Source organism: Passer montanus, unplaced genomic scaffold (assembly GCF_014805655.1).
Source record: "Passer montanus isolate IOZ18808 unplaced genomic scaffold, ASM1480565v1 scaffold18, whole genome shotgun sequence".
Taxonomy (NCBI): Eukaryota; Metazoa; Chordata; class Aves; order Passeriformes; family Passeridae; genus Passer; species Passer montanus.
In genome coordinates, this window is record NW_024365381.1 from 1,058,579 (window position 1) to 1,079,334 (window position 20,756).

The 20,756-nt window shown below is 35.3% G+C and overlaps 1 protein-coding gene across 4 annotated transcripts in view; it reads right to left on the reverse strand.

The window, feature by feature from the left end:
- The window catches only part of AKAP6 (A-kinase anchoring protein 6), a 292,740-nt gene that overhangs the window by 186,904 nt on the left and 85,080 nt on the right, over window positions 1–20,756 (reverse strand). For all 4 annotated transcript variants that reach the window (XM_039705045.1, XM_039705048.1, XM_039705046.1 and 1 more), the window contains one exon: window positions 18,856–19,213. In XM_039705045.1, the coding sequence (XP_039560979.1) occupies window positions 18,856–19,170 (315 nt within the window). In that variant the 5' untranslated portion in view covers window positions 19,171–19,213. The remainder of the gene's footprint in view (window positions 1–18,855; window positions 19,214–20,756) is intronic.

The following is a 20,756-nucleotide window of genomic DNA, read 5'->3' on the forward strand; positions in this document are numbered from 1 at the left end:
GAATTGAGTAAGCAAATTTTAAAAAGAAACCTCTACGTGGCAAGGACTGTGAGCAATAGCAAGCAGTTTGCACATGGAGGGACTGCTCCAGCATGAACCCAAGTGTGCTGAATAAGGATAAACAGCAGATCCACTTCAAAAGCACACTTCCAATCCAAAATAAAATGGTAATATAGACATGCCTACAGAAGAGCAAAAACACCTCTCTAGTTTTACTTATATGGAATAGAATTAATTCAGACTCCTACTCTACTGACACATCTCAACAGATGAAGCAGCAATCAGAAAAGGATATGAAATGGAGCAATAATGGGCACCTACTACACTTAGCCTAGTATTAAACACATAGAGCTGTAGCAGAATTTTCCACTCCTCTTTTTTTAAGCTTTAAATGAAACTTTCACAAATAGCACTTGGGAGAAGAATATGGCAACTGCCATTACAGAGATGAAAGTACTAACTTGTTATGCCAGCAAAGTCTAAACAAGAGCAGTTGGCCACTGATGCATAGGCAGCTGAAGAGCAAAAATAAAAACCTTTTAAAAAGTCAACAAAAAATTCCAAATAACAGATGCAACTGCTGCCATAATCTATGGGCTGGTTTCCCATTCGTCTGGCACCTTGTAGAATCTACACGTCAACAATTCTCTATCCAGTGCCAACTTTTGTTTCAGAGAAGTCAAAAACCTTTATCATCTTCAGCCAATGCAAATCTTTGAAGAAAACAGCCTTGGCTAACCAAAAAATTCTTGAACATTTCCTGTAGACAATTTCAAAAGAATGAATAATTTTGCAGAGAGAACAGATGCTTTTGAGCAGTCTGAGCATACCCCTAAGGATATGGCACACACAAAATTTTGTGACATGAGAACAAAACTAAAACAAAGGGCATTTGGAAAGCATGCAATGCTCAGAATATTTTAAATGGTCTGCTAAACTAGTGCAACTGTGATAAGCAACAGAATTTTCAGGACATTTGGTCTCCTTATGAAAAGTTACAGAATTTATTAAGGTTCTAATAGAATTAGCAAAATCTGCATATAATGATGAAGTGCCTTGTTTCTCATTACTTAATTTTCAGTTTGATGGTTTTTTAAACCTTTACTAAACACTTCTTTCCGCAATGTAGGTCAAAACTGTAGCCCAAGTAATGCAATTAGAATCTAAAAGTGCCTATTTCTAATTATATTGTGACCTATAAAAAGTTAGCTGAGTAATGTCTAACAGACTAGAGAAGACTGAGCATTAGGTTTCACCTCAACGCCCAGTAAAAAGCTAAAATCTCCACATGGAAACAAAAGACCAAGAACTTTACATATCACAAACATTTTTTACCTTCAGAAGTGAAAAGTTTTAATTGTTTGAGCCTAAGACTGTGATTGCAGAAACTTTACAGTGTGTAGAACAGGGAGTGAAAGAGACCAAAGAATTAAGAAATCTACATCTACAGAGAAAAAAAATCTGTCCATTTTGCAAGTTAGATTCACAGTGCACAGGAAATGCAATGTACTGTTTCAAAGCAAACACTTTCAGGTCATGTAATACTTCTCAAGAACTTGAAAACCAACTGATTTATTAAAAATGCTTTTGTTTATAAAAAATCAAACTCAAAATTAATTGCTTTACACTTTTTTAGCATTTTGTAAAATATTTCAGCTTAACGGTGTCTTACCTCAATTATACTGGAAGGCGAGTTTTCAATTATCAGCTTTGCAAAAAAAAGCAATGTCCCATTTTCTTTCCTCAGCTACAGGAGTTACATGCAACCAGCAATTCAAAAAATAGATGTCTGTTTAAAAGACAGACAAGTAAGCCATAGATGATCTGTAACCCAATCCATCTTCAGTGCAGAGTCAACAGCTTTTGTTTTACATTAAATGTAGAGAATTGTCTGCTGCCTCTACCTGTGTTATTGTGCAGATCAAGTTTAGGCCTGTCTGCTCTTCCCCTGCACGTTCTGAGCTACAGTAGTGATTTCTCAACATCCAGATCTGCTGTGGGGCAGCTCACTGAAATTTCAGCCGACACTTGGAGACTTGCAATTAGCAAGGTTATTTTAAGCACTGACCTAAGTTCCAGTAGAATGTTTATGGCATTATGACAGGAAGGAATCCAGTATCATATCAGTCACTTGGTAACCCTGTAAAGCTGATCTTGGAGACGAGACCCTCTAATTCACAGCATAAAGTTGAATATCTGACCCCAGATTTACTTCAGCTTTTGTTTTTAAGCTTTGAAAATAATGGAAATATTTACTTGGTTCATATTAGGAAGCTTAGAACTTATTTTAGGACCTGGTAGATCATATGCTTGGAACAAATGTATTAATAGGAAGTTATTACTTCCCTAATGGAGAGATTCATTACTTACAAAACAAAGGCTGTTACTTTTGCAATGCTCATATTCATAATAATTAACTAGTACATTCTAAATGGGAGAAGAAAACAACTTGGAGTTGTTGAATGTATTGCAGCTAGACTCTATAACAATACCTTTTTGTTTCCCTCTGGTTATTTTGAAAAGGGCTCCCTCTTCTGTACAGGCCTTTGGTAACCCTGGATTCCTTTGGAATTCTCTGGCTGTCTAACTATTTCTAAGTCATGTTTAAAGGCTCACTCATTCCTCCACGCCCTCATTTGCTGTTCATTCTCATTCCTCCCCTTTTCCCCCTCCCTCTCCCTCCCTCCTTTCTTTTTTTTTTTTTTTTTTAATTCATGGATCAGCTTTCCTGTTCCCACCCATCCTCATACTTCCAGCAGTGGCAGACCTAACCTCACAGGGAACCACAACAAACAGCTCATCTGCCTGTGTAGGTTAGAGCTGTACTCGGCAGCCAGTTCATCTGTGTGCACACACACCCAAGAGGAGCTTTTCTGAATGCATTGCAATCAGAAACCCTATTAAATGAGAGAGTTTTGTTTAAAGGAGAGCAAATGAAGGGAAGAAAAAACAAACCACAAAACCAACCAGCCAAACAAAATCCAAGAAAATTTGCTGCTTCTGCAAATTATTGCATAACTTCTACACATCACTTATCACAATGAAACTGCTCCTTTGATGTTGTAGCAAAATTCACTGGAGGAAAAATGTACTTTTAAGAATAAGAGTACTTAGAAAACAATGGTGAAAACAACAAACTCCTGTTGTCCTTTTAAAATATCTAAGGTATCCTGAGTCACATACAAACTTGAGATGACATTCAAAACAATTAGCAACAAGCTAACCTTTAGAGATAGCCCAAATAGCAAAATTCAAAATAAAATCTAGGCACCAGTCAAAGTCTTCAAATATATCACAAGATGAAGAGCTGGAGTTTTTGAATGAACTGACCATTCCTATAGTTTTGAGATGGTCAACTCTCAGAAGGATACTGTAGTCAACCCAGATAGTATACAGCACCTGAATGCATACACAGTGCTGAAATCTGAACATAAAGACAGAAATGTTATCGTCATTATTACATAACTACCTTCCTTCAGAAGAATAACTTTATGAGAGAACATTTTTTATTAAAAACCATAACGTAACAATTTGAAGATTTGTTACGTTATGGTATTTAATAAAAATATTAAATGTGAGATGTGCTTCTGAGATGTGTTTCTTGGAGTTACCTGATATCTAGAAAAATGCATTTCCTGCTATTAGGCAGGAAGTAGCAAGCATTAGTAGCAAGCCTTGGCTTGCTAGTGCAGTATAGCCTCCACCAGTAAATACTATAAGGAAGTTTAGAACAATTTCCAGCTAAATTAAAAAAAAAATCAATGCTCAAAATTATTGCAAATTATTTCAGTTAATAATTTCTTCAGTTTCAGCTTCCAATAATTCTGTTTTTAGAAATACTGTATCTTTCCTAGGAAAAACCTCAGCTTTCATCAGCTGCCAGTATTTAAACAGGTAGCTACATAGGCTACAGTAGATTGTATCCTTTTAGCAATGTGAAATAGATTTTCTAAGTTAGTTAAAACTGTAATTTTATTTGTGGAAAACAACAGCATGATACATGGAGATGCTATGATTCTACCAGGGTTTCCTCTGGTTTGGGGCTTACATTGTAAAGTACTGACAAAGAATAACTGAGGGTGAGCCGCTCTGTTCTCTCTCGATTCATACCCGCCTAATAGCGGGAAATGCATTTTTCTATATATCAGGTAACTCCAAGAAACACATCTCAGAATGTTGTTTGCATTACTAGGTAGTTTTTACTTGTTGATTGGAAACCCTGTTCCAATAGGGAGCAGTAGATGAGTCGAGTGAGAAAGGCATGTAGTCTACTGATGAGTTGGAAATGGATTACCATCTTAATTAGGAAAACTAAAAATCATAAAATCATACCATGGTGAAAGAAGTACAAGCAGAATAATATACATGAGCTGATGTTAATAATGAAACACTGCATAGTAGGAAGACAATTCAGCCAAGCTGCAGGGTTTCATCATAAATGTTTTGAAAGATCTTTATTGCTTAACTGCAAAATGGGACACATTTTTAGTGAGTTATTCTGGAGATTGAAAAGAGAGGCCAGAAGGAAAACATCTGAGGTTAGCATTAATGAATGAGTCATGTGTTTTCCCTGAAATACAAATACACTTTTGGAAGGGTTAGGTAAAATGCTCAATGAAGTGACACCCACAATCAATTTCATCACTTGTGTTGACTTATATACAGTCTAAATGAAATTATTGAGGGGGTGTGTGTATTATTGTTATTACTATTAATATATTTATTTGCTAAAAATGAGAGGTTTGGCAGCTATTTTAGAGGGAAAAAAAAATCAGTACTTATAGGAAAGGCTTCTAATTTCAAACTTGTAACATCACTAACTTATTTCAATTACACACTTTTGCTTGAGGTTTAATTCCTATATTTTTCCCCTTGAGCTAACCTTTACAGACCTACAAAATTTATATTATGAACTCCAACATTTTTTATATAAAAGACTAAAAATGCAGTCCTTGTTTGCAATTTGATTTTTTATAAGTATAGCAAACTGATCTGGATAAGAAGTTAATCTAGTTTCAAACTTTCCAGTTAAAGAAATCTTCACTGGAAAAAAAAATTATTGATTTACATCAAAATTTTCCTAAGAATTTTCAACTGGAAAATCTTCTCAAAAGCAGGATAGGCTTTCTCTCCATGATACCCACTTTGTATAGGTGACTTAAATGTGTATGATTAAAAAAAAATTGTTTTACAACATTCTATTACATTTCTGTGATTCTTGATGGCAATAAAAGAGACCAAAATTCAGATCTCTTTTCTACTTGGTGTTTACTGATTCACACAAGTGTAGCTATCCTTGGAGTACATCAAAGACCTACACGCAATAATTCAAGGTGGGTATCAAGACAAGTGTTGGATGCATGATCTTTTCTTCTTCTAAAAGTTTTAAGATAAAATTCAAGATAAAAAATTTAAGATAAAATTTGTGGATTTGAAAATAGCAGAATAGGATGATTTTATTCTCTTGCAGGTAATTAACCAAGTCTAAATACAAAAGTGGGAATGTTCCAACTTAAGATTCAGTTAACAGATAGTTTTATTACTTCCCCTTAAATTTTCCCTAAGCACCCCACCACACCATTATAAGCAGAAATGGAAAACATTTCATTACAAACAACAAATAGATTGAAAGCAAAGCAGATGAATTTCAAAACCACAGTCTTTGCAGTCTACCTCCATAATTAAAAATTAAAGTTTAACAACGAATCTCTCCCAGGTGCTTGTCCAATTGCCTGTATTTGCATTTATTTAATATCTTCAGAATAACTACAGGAAGAAATGCACCTGTATGAAGCAAAGAGAGGTAGCAGACATTAACCTCTCCTTTTGATAAAGGAAACATCAGTGAATACCACATTGGCATTTTCATTACTGTAATTTAAATGGCGTATCAGTGAGAATCACTTTTTTCACTGCATGTCTATTAGGTACCCCTTGGCTGCAGCCTACCTTCCATTAGCACCCAGCCAGACTGAAGGTTTAATCTCTTCTTCCCCACATTTTTAGATTCTTTCTTTGAGAACACAAGGAATTAAATGGACCTGCCTGGAGTGCACACATTGACTCCCTTGTTACTCTAGCAAACAGCTGAACTGAAAACAGGTGGAGCTGCAGATTTCACTCACACAATTCAAGCTTAGAATCCTATTAAAAAATCCTCAATACATTATCATTACAAAGTATGAGCTGACATATTTGAAGACACACTACACAGACTCTAAGTGGAGTCAGACTTCTCTGTTATAACATTTCATCATCCTCCTGACAAACCAAAAGATTAGTAAAGTTACTGCACAGGAACACTTTCTCTAAATTGCATTTCTAAAATTCTACAGAGAACAAATAGAATACATAGATTGAACAAGGACTGCACTTTCAGTCTTTTATATAAAAAGTATTGAGTTCACAATACAAAAACAACTTTTGATTTTGCTCTGAAGGATTTAATAATGAAAACTCTAAACCTGGTATTTCCTAGGAAATGAAAGGCTGGCTAAAACTGATTTTCCTTCTCCTATTCCAAGCACTTGATTGTCACATTCTGGACATTCCTAAGCAACGGGATTACATAATTCAATTTTTTTTAAAGAAAACAGATGTTACATCCAATATTCATGATCTGTAAGTTTTCCATATCAAGTTATTCAGCTGTTCTTTCAGTCCATGTGAGTTGCAGTGAAATGAAACTGTGCAAAAGACCAAATATTTTATTCAATAGTTAAATGAATGTCCATATTGTTCCAAAGCAACAGAAAGAAAACAAAACCTAAAAAATTCTTGGTCTTATCACTGCTTCAGTAGACTGGAAGCCCCTTATTCATCCCACACACAAAATCAGTACAGTATTTTGTTGCATATTTCACATTGCTTCTTATTAGCATTTGATGTGCACAGCTGTATGTGCTATGTGTGAATAATTCTTACAGAACTTCACAGACAAAAAAAAAGAGCGGAAAATTCAGTGGTTTTTAAGACAGAGCACAGATACTTTTGAAGATCCATGCCAGCTCTCATTATCAGCTACCTCAAATTTAGCCTACCTTTCATCTTTTTCACTGGTTTTGTTTGGATTGTTTTGGTTTTTCCAGTGAGGGATGAGTACATTTGGATAAAAGGAGTTGATCATTTAGAAATATATTTAGATAATAGATATTTAGATGGTCCTAAACTTATCAAAGGAAGTTAAACAAAATCCTTTAGTCTCCTTAATACATAAAATTTTAGCATGAGAAATATTATTATGCTGAGTACATTATGTTTCCAGGATCTTGCTAAATTGACATCTGCACCTCTTCAAGAAAACTGATTTTGTAATAACTCTTACCACAAAATATAAGTGCTCATTTCGATTTAAATAAATTGGGAACTGTAAGCAAAACAGTGAGAGAACCATGCTGCTGCAGAGAGAGAGCTTGCCTTAGGGGCTGCCTGGGAGGGTGGGGGGTGATGGCAGCAGTGGCCTCAGGATGAGTTGAACTGCCATAACTTGCTCTTTCTGCTGATTTCACTGCCAGTTTATTTTGGACATTGTTCAAGCCCGTTGTGTCTGTATGGTCTGCACTACGTCAAGTGTACAGTGGGTGTGCCGTGTGAACAACTTCAAAACAGTAGGAAAAACCTGCTAAAATATGAAGTTACCCAGTGACCCATGCAAACCTGAAAAAGCTTTCATTTTGTATCCAGTCAGGAAAGTCTGGGGTTATAGGTATCTCCATCTTCAGAGACACCCCTAATTTAAACACTGTCTCCTGCTAGTGGTATTACCAGGCTGGTATTTTTCTGACATAGAGAAATAGCAGAAATTCACTGTAGATATTGAATGTTTCAAGGTAGCAAATATATATATGTACATAAATGCACACATATTTCTCTGAGAGCTCTATGTCATCTTTACCACTACAAAATCAAGCACTTTATTTTGCAAGTATGCTAGAATTTACATTAGTAAAGACAATTTTTTTCAGATAAATATTTTTAAAAACTTGCCAATCACCATTGGTAATGCTCCAAAGTTCTGTGCATGTGATAGCAAATTTTCCCATCCTTTCCTACTTCTTTTTCCCCTCCTGGGCAGCTCCAGCACCTCCTGCAGCACTAGATGGTGCTGCAGCACAGCTGCAGCAGAACGTGCTGCTTCTGATGTCTGCTGGACCTGAAATGTTTCACTGCTTATTTTAATATTGAAGTTACTAAACACTATTGCCCAAGGCCTCTGGGTTTTCATGTTGTTTCATTAGTTTTTTCTTTGTTTTAACATAAGTTCTAGCTTTCTAGGACCCTATGCTTTGTGTGGTTTTCTTGTCCATGCTGTAAGAATAGAAATAAGGAACAAGAAGAAATTTGACATGCATAATAAATGCAATTAATTACACACAAAATAATTTTTTAAGCTTATCACTTACCTACTTTATCATATACAGTGAACCAAGAAGACAAATAGCAAATATCTTCCTAAAATACTACGACACAAAATTTGTACCTTATGAAAGTAATTTTTCTAATAGAAATACAATGAAATAAATTAGTTACAGAAGTAACTAAACAAAGCACAACATTATAAATATGTTACTTACATCTTAAAAAGTAGTTTAAATGTGTTATCAAACTCCCCATTTCTGTACTTCCATACAGTAGAACGGCTTCCCAGAAGTATAAAGTTCCCGATGTGTGCATTTGTAAAACTATATTTAAATGTCCATTCGTTTCCTGGCTTTCTTTATGTTACTAAATGTAAATATTTTGACTTAATGTATTTATTTTTAATTTATTACTATTATTGTTGTGTTTTTGTTATTTGTATTATTGCTGTTATTGTTATTATTGTTGTTGTTGTTGTTTTTATTTCTGTTTGGTTGGCCCTGATAAGTAGACTTCCATGCGCTGGGTAATTTGGCAACTGCAACTGGTTCTGCAAGAGAGCAAAATCCATTTGCTGGGAACAGTTTGATGAAGTGAGGCCTTCAAAGAAGACTTGAAGCATCTAACTATTGCTGTTTAATGGAGAATTCTTAGGAATTCTCGTAGCTGTTTAATTTATAGTTCCCTTCTCATTTCCAGTATTTCACTACCAAAATTAAATCACCTCCCTTCCATAAATGCTAAAAAGCTGTATTTCCTATTCAAGGACAAATTATTCAATCATCAAGGCAACAAAATCATTAGTCATTCAATTATAACAACTAAATCTTCATCTTTCATAGGCGAACAAACAAAACTAAGCATAAAACCTCCAATAAAATCGGCAAGGTCAGTTTCTGGTAATGCAGGACTGTGTCAACACAAAGCCAGGTGCTGACTACCTGGATGCTGCAGGAACATAACACGGCCACACGCAAAATACTTTGAAATAAAAGCAAGTCCTACATCCTAATAACCTATGCATTCATTGATTTGAGCATACTACAAAACTTATTAAACACTTTAAACTGATTTTTTTTCACTCCTTTATGGTCATAGACATTACACAAGACCAGATTTCAAAACAAAAATGCTCTACACAGAAGTGAGACCCATGTGTAGTACTGTCATCTTCTTCCCTCCTTCATTTTTAATGCAGTAAGTATTCCTAAACATGTGCTCTGTCAGACCCTGCTGTCTCCCCAGAAGGTGGTGCTGGTCCAGGTTAGGGAAGGAAGCAGGGATTTTTGAAGCAGCCATTCAGCATGGCAGCAGATGACTCAGCATCGTGCTTCAGCAAAGGACAAACAGGGAGAAAATTAACAAGGACAGGAATCAGATGGGAGTTCTGAAGGACAAAAACTTTGAGAGTGAACCTTAAAACAGCTGAAAGGAAAATAAAACAGGAGAGAGAGGCTGGAAAATAAGCTAGCAGCCAACAGCTAGAACAGCAACCTAACAAATAAAAGTCACAAGCCAAACTGCACCTGAATCTGACATGTATTTTTTTGAATAAAGAAAAATGCATTTTTCAGATGTTTTGTAACATACCCATAAAACATGGGGTTTTCCTTGGTAATTTTCAAGCAACCTCTTTAATAATTTACAGGTGTGGCTCTTTCATTCTGATTTGCTGTCTCCTGTACCACATAACATAATAGAAAAGAAAATTCATCTAATAATTGAGAATTCATCAAAATTAAAAAATAATATCCAAATACTGTAACTACAAACCTCAGCACAGAAATTTAAATTGCAGTGGAGGTCACCATGAAGTCTTTGCTGCTCAAATGCTTTGTTTGGTGATTTAGCTATTCATTAGCAAGAAGAAAGGGGAAAGGAACATTGAGAGATACTATAAATATTTCATTCTACTTAGGATCAAAACTGAATCTTTAACAGATTTGAGACAGGGAAGTTATTCTTGCAGATCTCAGCTGAAAAGCAAAAGCATATAACTTAAACTGTAATGTGGTTTAAAAAAAAGTATTCATCACTTCTTATTCTACCTGAAGTTTGAAAGTAATACAGCATGCAGGATTTTGCAAGGTTTTTGAAAGCAAACAATCCTATTTGTAACCAGAAATGCAATGTTCCTTTGGAGAAAAGAGAGTGACTCCCTTCCCATGTATTCTTCAATTTACATCTGTTTTAATTCCTCATACTGAACTGCAGGTCTAGATTCCTAAACAAGGTGGATACTTAAAGTACACTTTGAAGAGAAGATTATATTTGTAATAATACATATGAGGTTACCCATTTTACTGTGCAAAATTTGGTATTTTAATCCAACGTATCAAAATTATCTATTTCAAGTTAAGATTCTAGTCCCGTGTGAAAAAGGGATCCTGTACCTGGTAACAGATAAACAAATGTGTAGTAAACTGTTTTGTCTTCAGTTAAACAGTTAAACCAAGCATCTGAACTACTGGCAAGTCCCCATAAATACTGCATGAAATTAGTGCAGATGACCTTAGTAAAGAAAACACAGGCTAGCTACAGTGGTGCCATGCCTGTAAAAATCCTACAGTATTGCCCTTGGAAATAGCCCTCTTCCCTTTGTTTTATTTTGAGTCTTACAGTAGCTGATGATATTATTACATGTCCAGATGGTAACATTCAGTTATGGCCTAAAAAGCCTAGATTTAATTAAAAGGATTTAAACCTTACTTTCTTCCTCTAAATACTTGTGGAAGAGCAAGTAACACTGTTCAGTTCAGTATCTTAGCTCTATGATGTTAGAACATAGTTGGCTAATGATTTTGCAGACTTCCATTTGATGATTTTGTCTGCTTGGCTGCTGGAAAGTGCTGAGATGTAGAAAGAGATGTCAGCCATACCTTTCATGCAAGCTGATTATGTGGTATATATGTGGCACTTGGCTCATCCCACACAGTTTAGTGGTCTTAAAATACAATTCTATTTCTTTATTTTGTGGGGTCTTTTGGATAGTTTACTGTACCTAAAAGTACAGACACTTGGGAGCAATTAAAAATTAAATATTAAAAACATTTCTCCTTAACTATAATGTCTTTTTCCCAAAGGGTACTGACCATACTCTGTCACATCAGGAGATTTTATTCTGTCAGTGTATAACCAGACACACAGACACAGAGTAACCCCTCAATATCTATGAAGCCCAAGGTGAACTGCAAACACAAACGTCTTACACACATTAATGGTGCACTACAATGAAATGTAGTGTAGTTTCTCTAATATAATAGGGCACGTAATTCAGAAGAATTTTTGATAAAACCAGAAATGCATGAGGAATAAGTGCATATGCAAACACTGAGGTAGCAGTGGCACTGTATTTCTCTTATGGTACTACAAACATACACATACAAATACATATACGGGCATATATATGTGTAAGTGTATGTCAGTTATAAAAATAACATATTTCATAATTTCAGATCACAATCACAGTGGAAATGCACATATAAAAATCATCTTTTCCCTATACATTAACAGATAAACTATGATTAAATTTACAGAACCTGTTATGAAGACACTTGCTTTCTTGCCTGTGGACTATCTGCATTACTTTTTATCAGAAGCAAATGTATTCATCTCTACACAAAGAGATGAAAGGCTACACCAAAAGAGAAAACTATCCTGAAGCTTGCATCAAGTCCCTTTTGAAGTAAGGTACCACAGTGAAGGGCATGTAGGGCTCCAGAGCCAGCTGTGGAGAATAAAAGAATATGGCTCAGACATTTATGTGATACCTTTTCTCAGCTAACACAGATTAGGAAAAGGAAGTACACTGCTCAGTGGGAAAGGAAAATTGCAATGTACTACTAGTAGATTTTATATTTTGCAAAAACTTATAAATGTTCTGTCAGAACTTTGGAGTGCTATGATTGCTGTAGTAGTAGCATTGTAATGCAGTGCTGCTTTATGCCTTTTGAATTACATGTATTTTCCAAAAACAAATGGAAACAGGTCCAAAACAAAAGAAGTGCTCCATCTTTTGAAATGCAAGGGTTAGAATCATAACTGACTACATGAAAACCTGTCTTTCTCCAGGGAATCATTTACAGGGAGAAACTGGCAGCTATTAGTTCTCCTTTTGCTTTCTCCACAAGAAAACACATAGAACCTGTTTGTTTTGCTGATTTATGAAGCCATCACATCAATCCACAGCAGGGTTTCTAATAGTTAGCTATAGAGAAAGGGATTTCATTCTGAGGAGTAATTCACATAATGCAAGAGGCAAATATCCAAGGATGTTTAAAAATCACCAACTTTCAGAACCTGTTCTTACTAAACCGCAATTTTGTTATGTTATTGTGATATTCACGTTGCATTTTTGGCATTCAGGCAGCAATCATCCTATAACCTGAAAATTCTTCTGTCAACTCCCCATAATAAAAGTTCATAAGGAAATTTTAAACATAATGTAACAAACTAAAAAATACAAATTTCTTACATTTTGTGCAATTTTCTGTGCCTGACTGAGACTGTTCCCTTATGCCATATTAGAGTTTTTGGATATCTATTATAAGTGACATGTGACTATAAATTGAAAAAGTAACAAACACAGCCCCTGTAATGGCCAATAACAAATACATCCATAAAGACTACTGAAATACACAAAGCAAGAACACATCTGTGAACATCATTGCTCACAATGCAGATCAGAAATAGGTGATGGCTATAATACATAAAATTATTCTACCTTCCAACATAGAGATTTGCACAAATTGTCAAGAAAAAAATCCCCACTAGGATTTATGTGGCATTGCTTTTGTGCGTCTGCTTTTGCTTACACACACATCTATATCTGCATAGATATCCATAAAAAATTCTTGCAACAATCACAGCTATCATAAGAAATTCCTATCACTTACTTTTGAATATAGATAATTATATACTGTCAGTGACCTCTCATTTTTAAATTTGATAGTACTAAATCTTACTCACACCATTGAAATAGTATTAATTTATGGTTTTCCAGGAAATCTGAACATCAGTATGTGTTATAATCTTTACATACACAAATACTAAACAACGCAATACATTCTCTCAGCAAATGCTTTTGTTAATGATTTTCCCAATGGCTTGACATACAAAATTTTTTCATCATAATGAAATTTATATCATTACAGCATTTTATCCAGTAAATATTTATATTTTAATCAGACTAAGATATAGGCTAGAGGAGACTGTAATAGGTAACATCTGTGCTGGAATCTGATAGTCACTTTAACATTTCTCCAGAGACCACTGGTAGAGCATATTACCTCATTTTCTACAGCCTGTATTAACATATTTTAATGTAGGAACAATATGGAGAGAGGAGAGGAAGAAATAATAACTGTATTGGTTCAAAGTGCACTTAGATGCATTCATGTCTTAGTGACATCTAAAACATAAATTTTGGAGTAAGTATATGTTTCAAAAGTGTAAATATCCAAATAAAAATGAGATTTTGCAGAGTTTTTATTTTAGAACTAGAAGAAATTGCGAGTGGCAGAAGACCCATTTTTCTCCTCATCACAGGCAAATGTTCAGCTTTTTCTTCTGAGTCTCCTGACTGCTGAACAATCTAAACATCTATTTTAGGACAACCTTAACACCTCCACAGCATTGCAGATGCTGCTGTACTCATATCTACAAACTCTCTGAATTACACATCACCCTTCTCTGTCCAAATATGTCACTGAGAACTAATGAATGCATCTCTATCCTTGGAAAAAAATATTACAGGTTGCAGAATTTTTGCTCAGTGTGTTGTTAGGTGTTTGCTTTGTAGAAACTGAAGGTGATTAAAGAAGCTATTCATATTGTCCCTTGATTTAAGGGAAGGGCTTAAATACTCCACACATTATTCAAAATTCCTTTCCAAAGGCCACGTATGTGGACCCCAAGTGAGTCTATCATGTAACATATGCATTTTCTTTTCTCTCTTTTTTTTTTTAAATCTGTTTTGCCCAAGCCTGGATGGAATATCCAGTGCTGATGTTCTACCTCTCCAAAGAATACTCAAATCCCTTCATCACAAGAACACTAATTCCAACAATTTTTATTGGTCACCTTTCCTACCTCTTCAGAAAGAAAGTCCAAGCTTAAAAGGGTCCAGAATGCTGTCTGCAACATTTTTTAATTATTCATTTCTCCTGATAAATTATGCAAGCCAGATCTTCCATTATCTCTGGGGCTACCAGTGAAGGCTTCTCCAGCTTTTAGCTATTTTTATTCCCTTGATACACAGATAACAGCAGACTAACCAAATAGCACTCACTTCTCTACTCAGAAACAGATAGGAAACAGATAGGAACCTCTTATTGTTTCTCAATTTTTTCTACTTTTCTTTAGCTTCCAATTCTTTGAGCCTCTTATTTTATTCTAACCAGCAGCTTTCTATCTTAATTTGATCCAGCTTTCTGGAGGCAACTGAATCTCCAGTAAAATCTATCTAAATATCTAATATATCTAAATATGTCTAAATACCACAAAACCACCTCCATTATTCATTTCAGTGAAAGTATTCTGCTGCCTAAAATTTTGCATTTCTGAGCTCAGACTGCCCTAAATCCTGACAAGTAACTTTGCACCTAGTTTCTGAACTTACTTAGTACCAAGAAAATTGGCTTGATAATCACTTTCATCCTTGGAGGCACTGACCTGTAGACAGCAAACAGCCCAGGATTGCCCTCTGCACAGAATTAGCCTCTGTTTATGTTTTATCAAACATAGCAAAGGATTTCGACAGGTTTTGAGGGATGTGAGGAAAGTGATTTTTCTTCTGTTAGGTGGAAGAGAAATTAGCCTAAGAGCTACAAAACCCAGATGATTTTTACAGGTGTGCTGCTATTGTATTAGAGCACATTGAGATGTGTAAACAAATCACATCTTTTTCCATAAAAATTTGCCAGAATTGCCAGACAAGTTGAAAGGTTTCTAAACAATCTGATTATTTGACCAGATAACATTTGACAAACACAGATCTATTTCTGCTATTCCTTGACTTTTTTCAAAACCAACGAGTATGCTCAAGCCATAGAGGAAAACTGAAAATTTAAAAAATGTAAGGCTACTAAACTAGTCAGAAAATTTTAAAAAGCTAATTAAAGAGGAGAAAAGTATCTACTGTACCCTGGGTTTCACATTTTTTCAAAATGCTCATAATGTAATGGAGAAAGGAATAACCTGTATCTAACTGCAGGTATTCCAGTCTAATATGCTTCAATATCTTTAAGGTCTTGTTTCAATAATTTCTCACACTGTCCTCTAAGCCAGGATTTAAATTCAAGGAAAAAGAGCAACTAAAAGGTCTTTGTCCCTCAAAAAAGAAGAAACAGAGATAGAGAAAGGATAATGGTTACAGGATGTTTGATCTCTATCCAAAGTTCATGAAAATCTTCTGGTAGGAGTCAAGAGGAAAGATGAGAAATTCAGTCAAAAGATGTTTGTGACTGACCCAGGCATGTGGAAAAAGATGACTGGAGTCTCTCTACTTGGAAAGAGAGACAACAGCAGTGTCTGCAAAGAAGACACTATCATAGCATAAATTGTGTTTGTTTCTATGTCAATATATGATATATGGTTCAGATATTAAAGTCACAAAGCAGGGAGGGAAGTGCTTTACTCTGCAATAGGTTATAAAACTAACAGACATCTCAGATACAGACTATTGCACTAGATCATCCCGAATTACTTTTCTATATTTGATTGTAGCAAAACCATAATTTTTTTATTCACTTTTATCTCAGACTATTGCACTAGATCATCCCGAATTACTTTTCTATATTTGATTGTAGCAAAACCATAATTTTTTATTCACAGTATTTGCAATTGGTAACAGATACACTGAAAGTGTTAGAGCAATGTAGAAGTATCATAGAACAGCTTGAGTTAAGAGTGATGCCAGATGAATGACTAAAATAGGGCATTCTGGAATCTGAAGAGTTACAGTTCATCCAACTATCTTCCTGAAGCACTCATGTGAAGCTGAGCTTTCCAGGAAATTTCTCAAGGGACAATATAAGAAAAACCTCCCACTCATGCTATGTGGCTAGTTCTGAGAAAGGGCATTGCAAAAGTGAGACAAACAAGTATCTTCAAAGGATCAGTGGTGGCTAGTAAAGCCCTAAGTCATGTAGCATGAAAAGAGACTAGCAGCAAACACCAAAGTCTCTAGAGAACAAGCCACAATAAAGAAGCATTGCTCTTGATTACAGAAAGAGCAGAAGCACGGACAGATTTTCAACTGAGATACTGAGAAAATTTTCACAAGAGACAGAGAGATGATCTGTGTGCTGAGAAATTTTTCCAAGGAACAATGCAAAGAGTCTGCTGTGGCCTGGATCACCAAACCAGTCTTATCACCACAAGCCAACTGACAGCCAGAGGAAAGAAATAAACTCTAAGCATCCAAAACAAATAGAAAGATTAATGAAAATGGAATCAGACATCTCCTGGCTGAGGAAAACAAATTATGAGAAAATGAAAAATTGTTTGTCTTACTGATACATTTGCATTTTCAAAATTATATTCAGAAAACTTTGTTATAGACTTTTATCCAGCATCTGTATAATTCTTTTTTTTCATAATGATTTGGACAAAGGAGCAGAAAGAAGATTTCTTAAATTTTCAGAGGAAAACAATGACTGTGCTTGGAGGAGATACTTGTGGAATGAGATAAAAGAAAAAAGTTTGATAATGGACAGAAGTAAAATCCTACATGTAAAATTTCATGGATAAGAGAGAGATGAAAAAAACATACTGTGGGAAAGGAGATTGGGCGTTGCAGTGAATTACAAGTTGAACTTGAGTCAACCATCTCCTGCTGTTTTGGAAAGCAAGAAAATACTAAATTGGTATGTATTGTTTGAGAGATATGTGAATCACTTTTCCAGTCTATTCAGCAATGTCAGCTTCACACTGAGCCCACTGTCAAGCCTGGGCACAACAGTTCCAGAAGGACGCACATCACTGGGAAGTAGCCCCTCAGGAATATTATCAAAGGACACAAGAAAAACAATATCTGCATGAAGATGTAGTTGGTTTTTTTTTGTTTCATTTGGGTTTTTTTGTTTTGTCTTTTGCTTAGTTTTTGTTATACAGTAGAGAAACTATTCAAAATGTATCTAAAGTCTATATAAAACAATTTCACAATGCTTGTTTCTACAGCCACACTTCTTTTTGTCTTTATACAGTTTTACAGGTCAGCCAGTTACAGAAGTTCTGTATTCCTAATGTGTTTGTTAAAATTTTGCTTCATTTGTTTACATAGCTAAAACCCTTAGGACAGTATTTTATGAACTCCCATTGACTCTTGTGACTTTAAAAATAAACTCTAAAAAGAAGAAAAACCATGAGGAATACTATTCATTCACTGACTTCCACTTATAAATAAAATGTATTAGTGGACTCATGAGGGTGAGCTGTACATACAGAACATTCTCATTTCATAAGCAGGCACAAATCAGTTCTGCTTGTGCTCTGAACCAGCCCAAAGCTATATGCACACACCACCCACAAGCTCTGCAGAGCTCCAGTTTCAGCTCAGTGCTGCGCTAATACAGCCACAAGCAATTCCAGATCAGAACTAGCACCAAGCCCAGCAAGACTTCTCATGTCTGCCTGCAGAAATCTTTTCACAGTATTTGCTAAAAACTTACTGGACATTGCGGATTTAGTCCTTTCTTCTTGTAAAAAGCTGGCAATGTCCATCCTAATTTTTTTAGAAAAATGGTGGGACCATTAATAAATCAAGATCAGCTCTCTATTTGGTTAGGACTGACTACAGCACAATCACTCTGGTTAGTGCTAGTGTACAGTGTTGCATTTTAAGACAGCTTACAGCTGCAGTCCTAAAATAAACACAAATAAAATACCATTGCACTGAGTGTGAAGGAAGACTGTGTTCACATAAACAGGCTTCAGAATGCAACTCTGCAGACAGCTCACTCTAAAGAGATAACATTTGTGCTATTTTTGGAGATTGCCACCTTCAAAAGCATGCTTCATCTGCTGCAGCAAACCAGGCCATGCAAATGAACATACACTTATGGTCTCAGGCACTAATTATTTGAATTTTGCCTTGAATTTCAAATTAGCGGCCCCATTTACTGGAATGTTAGGAATTTTATTGGAATTTTATTTGGCAGTTTTAGATACAAAAGCCCATTAAAATCAGCGGGAATATTTCTGGGCATTTGTGAGATATCCAGTCATGTTACTGATAATGTTTTATTGCTTGCTTTTGAAGTATGAACATGTTCATGAATATGGTTATGACTTCTGAATGAAGTGATGAGCAAATAACATTGCAAAAAATCTGATAATTGAGTGGCTTCTATTATCTCCCTTAAAAGGATTTATTCACTTTTTAACACAGGCTGTCAGACATGCTCCAGCAGTTAGGAAAAGCCCTTTTGTTGATTTTACTAACAGCAGAGTTGAATGAGACACCTTCACTGAGAAGCCAGTGCTATAAAATCATACCTTCAGCTGTACCAGATGCACATCCACGTGCTTGCTGTCCGAGTCCTGCTGCACGGAGTAGGTCAGGTCCCGGACCCTTTCAGACGTCATCCGAAGCCAGGTCTCAATTTCTGGCAAGTGGAGAACAATCTTCCAGTCAGCCCCGGTGTGCAGAGGAGGGGGCTTTTCATACTGCTGCCCAGAGTCAAGGTCCTTCATGACATCCCCTTCCCCTTCTTGTTCCACTGTAGGAGTCATGTTAATGAGCATGGGAGAGGCATCAGATGGCATCGGATCCAGTTCTTGTGTCATCATGGGAGAAAGTGCTACATCCATGGCTAACGTGTCAAAGCCAAAACCATACTTCTTTCAAAAAGAGCTGCAAAGATAGAAAGAAAACACACCGCTGTTTTGAGAGCAAATTCAGCAAAAAAAATCCTCAAAGGAGTAAATGGTAATGTCTGAGATGTATTGCACATCTAAATAAATTCTTCACCCTAAAAATCTATATTGAAGTTCAAGACCAAATAGATTTTTTTCAAAATAACTTTGCTGTTTTGATCATGATGCTTGTATGCGAAAAGTAATGAATACTGCATTTCTCTCATTGTAATTTCTCATCTAATTTCCAATTACTTTGGAAATTAGAGTTTTCATTAATGAAAAATATGTTCTGATTTTTTACAACTGCAACATAAATAAATGAATGCTGACAAAGTCAGCAGAACTTTACTGAACTCCACAAGTTAATACAAGACTGGTATTCGTAAACTATATTGGAACATATTCCTGGGCCTGAAATTTAAGACTAAACACAGAACGTTTCAAGATTTAAATAAAATTTCCCTACTGTCCACTCGACTGTTGACCATGTACAACAAAAAATTTGCACACCAACTTGAAGCAATTATTGAGAACACTTGGGTGATGTGTTGATTTTCCTTTTGAACTTTAAATTCTAATAGTTTTGTTAGATTAAGAACTGGTGCAATAAGCAACAACTATAACAAAACACAGATATAATAATCCCAAGGTCAAAACATGTACCTAAAATTAAAACATCATTTTACAAAGTGGCTTTATTAAAGCCCAAATGCTGTATCACCAATACACACTTATGAGATCCACTAGACAAAGTAAGTAAAACATTTTACTTTGTACCTCTTCCTCTGTATGTTCTAGTTACTTGTGTACTACCCATGAAGAAGGCTGCCATAAACCCTATGCTTTAAAAAAAACAAACAAAAACCAAAAACCACAAAAACAAACAAAAAAATAACGCCAAACAACTTAACTTACTTAACATAAAGTACTACCCATGAAGAAGGCTGCCATAAACCCTATGCTTTAAAAAAAACAAACAAAACCCAAAAACCACAAAAAACAAACAAAAAAATAACACTAAACAACTTAACTTACTTAACATAACATCTAGAAGACAGTAGAAAAAACAGACTTTTCAATGTTAAATCAACACTGTGAACTACTGAGTTATATTCCCAAATATTTCATGTAGAGTCTCAGCATTCAGAGACTACTCCTGCAGACACTGAGAGTACCAAAGTATCCAGTCTCAATTTTACTCGTTATAGTCAGGAAGGACAAAAAATTATATTTTGTGTTTATTTAATTTTATTTTCTATCCTGTCACCACTTCGTAAATCAGTGTTTGCACAACTATCACGCTCACAAATCAATACATTAAAGTTATACTAAATATTAACACAAAATACAAATTTGGCACTTCGCTACAAAATTTTCTATCAGTGCAATCAAGCAAAGGAAATGAAAGAAGGATCCAAATATTCCCAGTGCCTGATGTACAATTTCCAACTTTTAGCTCAAATTTTGAAAAAAAATATGAATTAAATTGTGTGAAATAAAAAGTTTTATAGCAAACCTAGGTGAAACTAACATTTCAG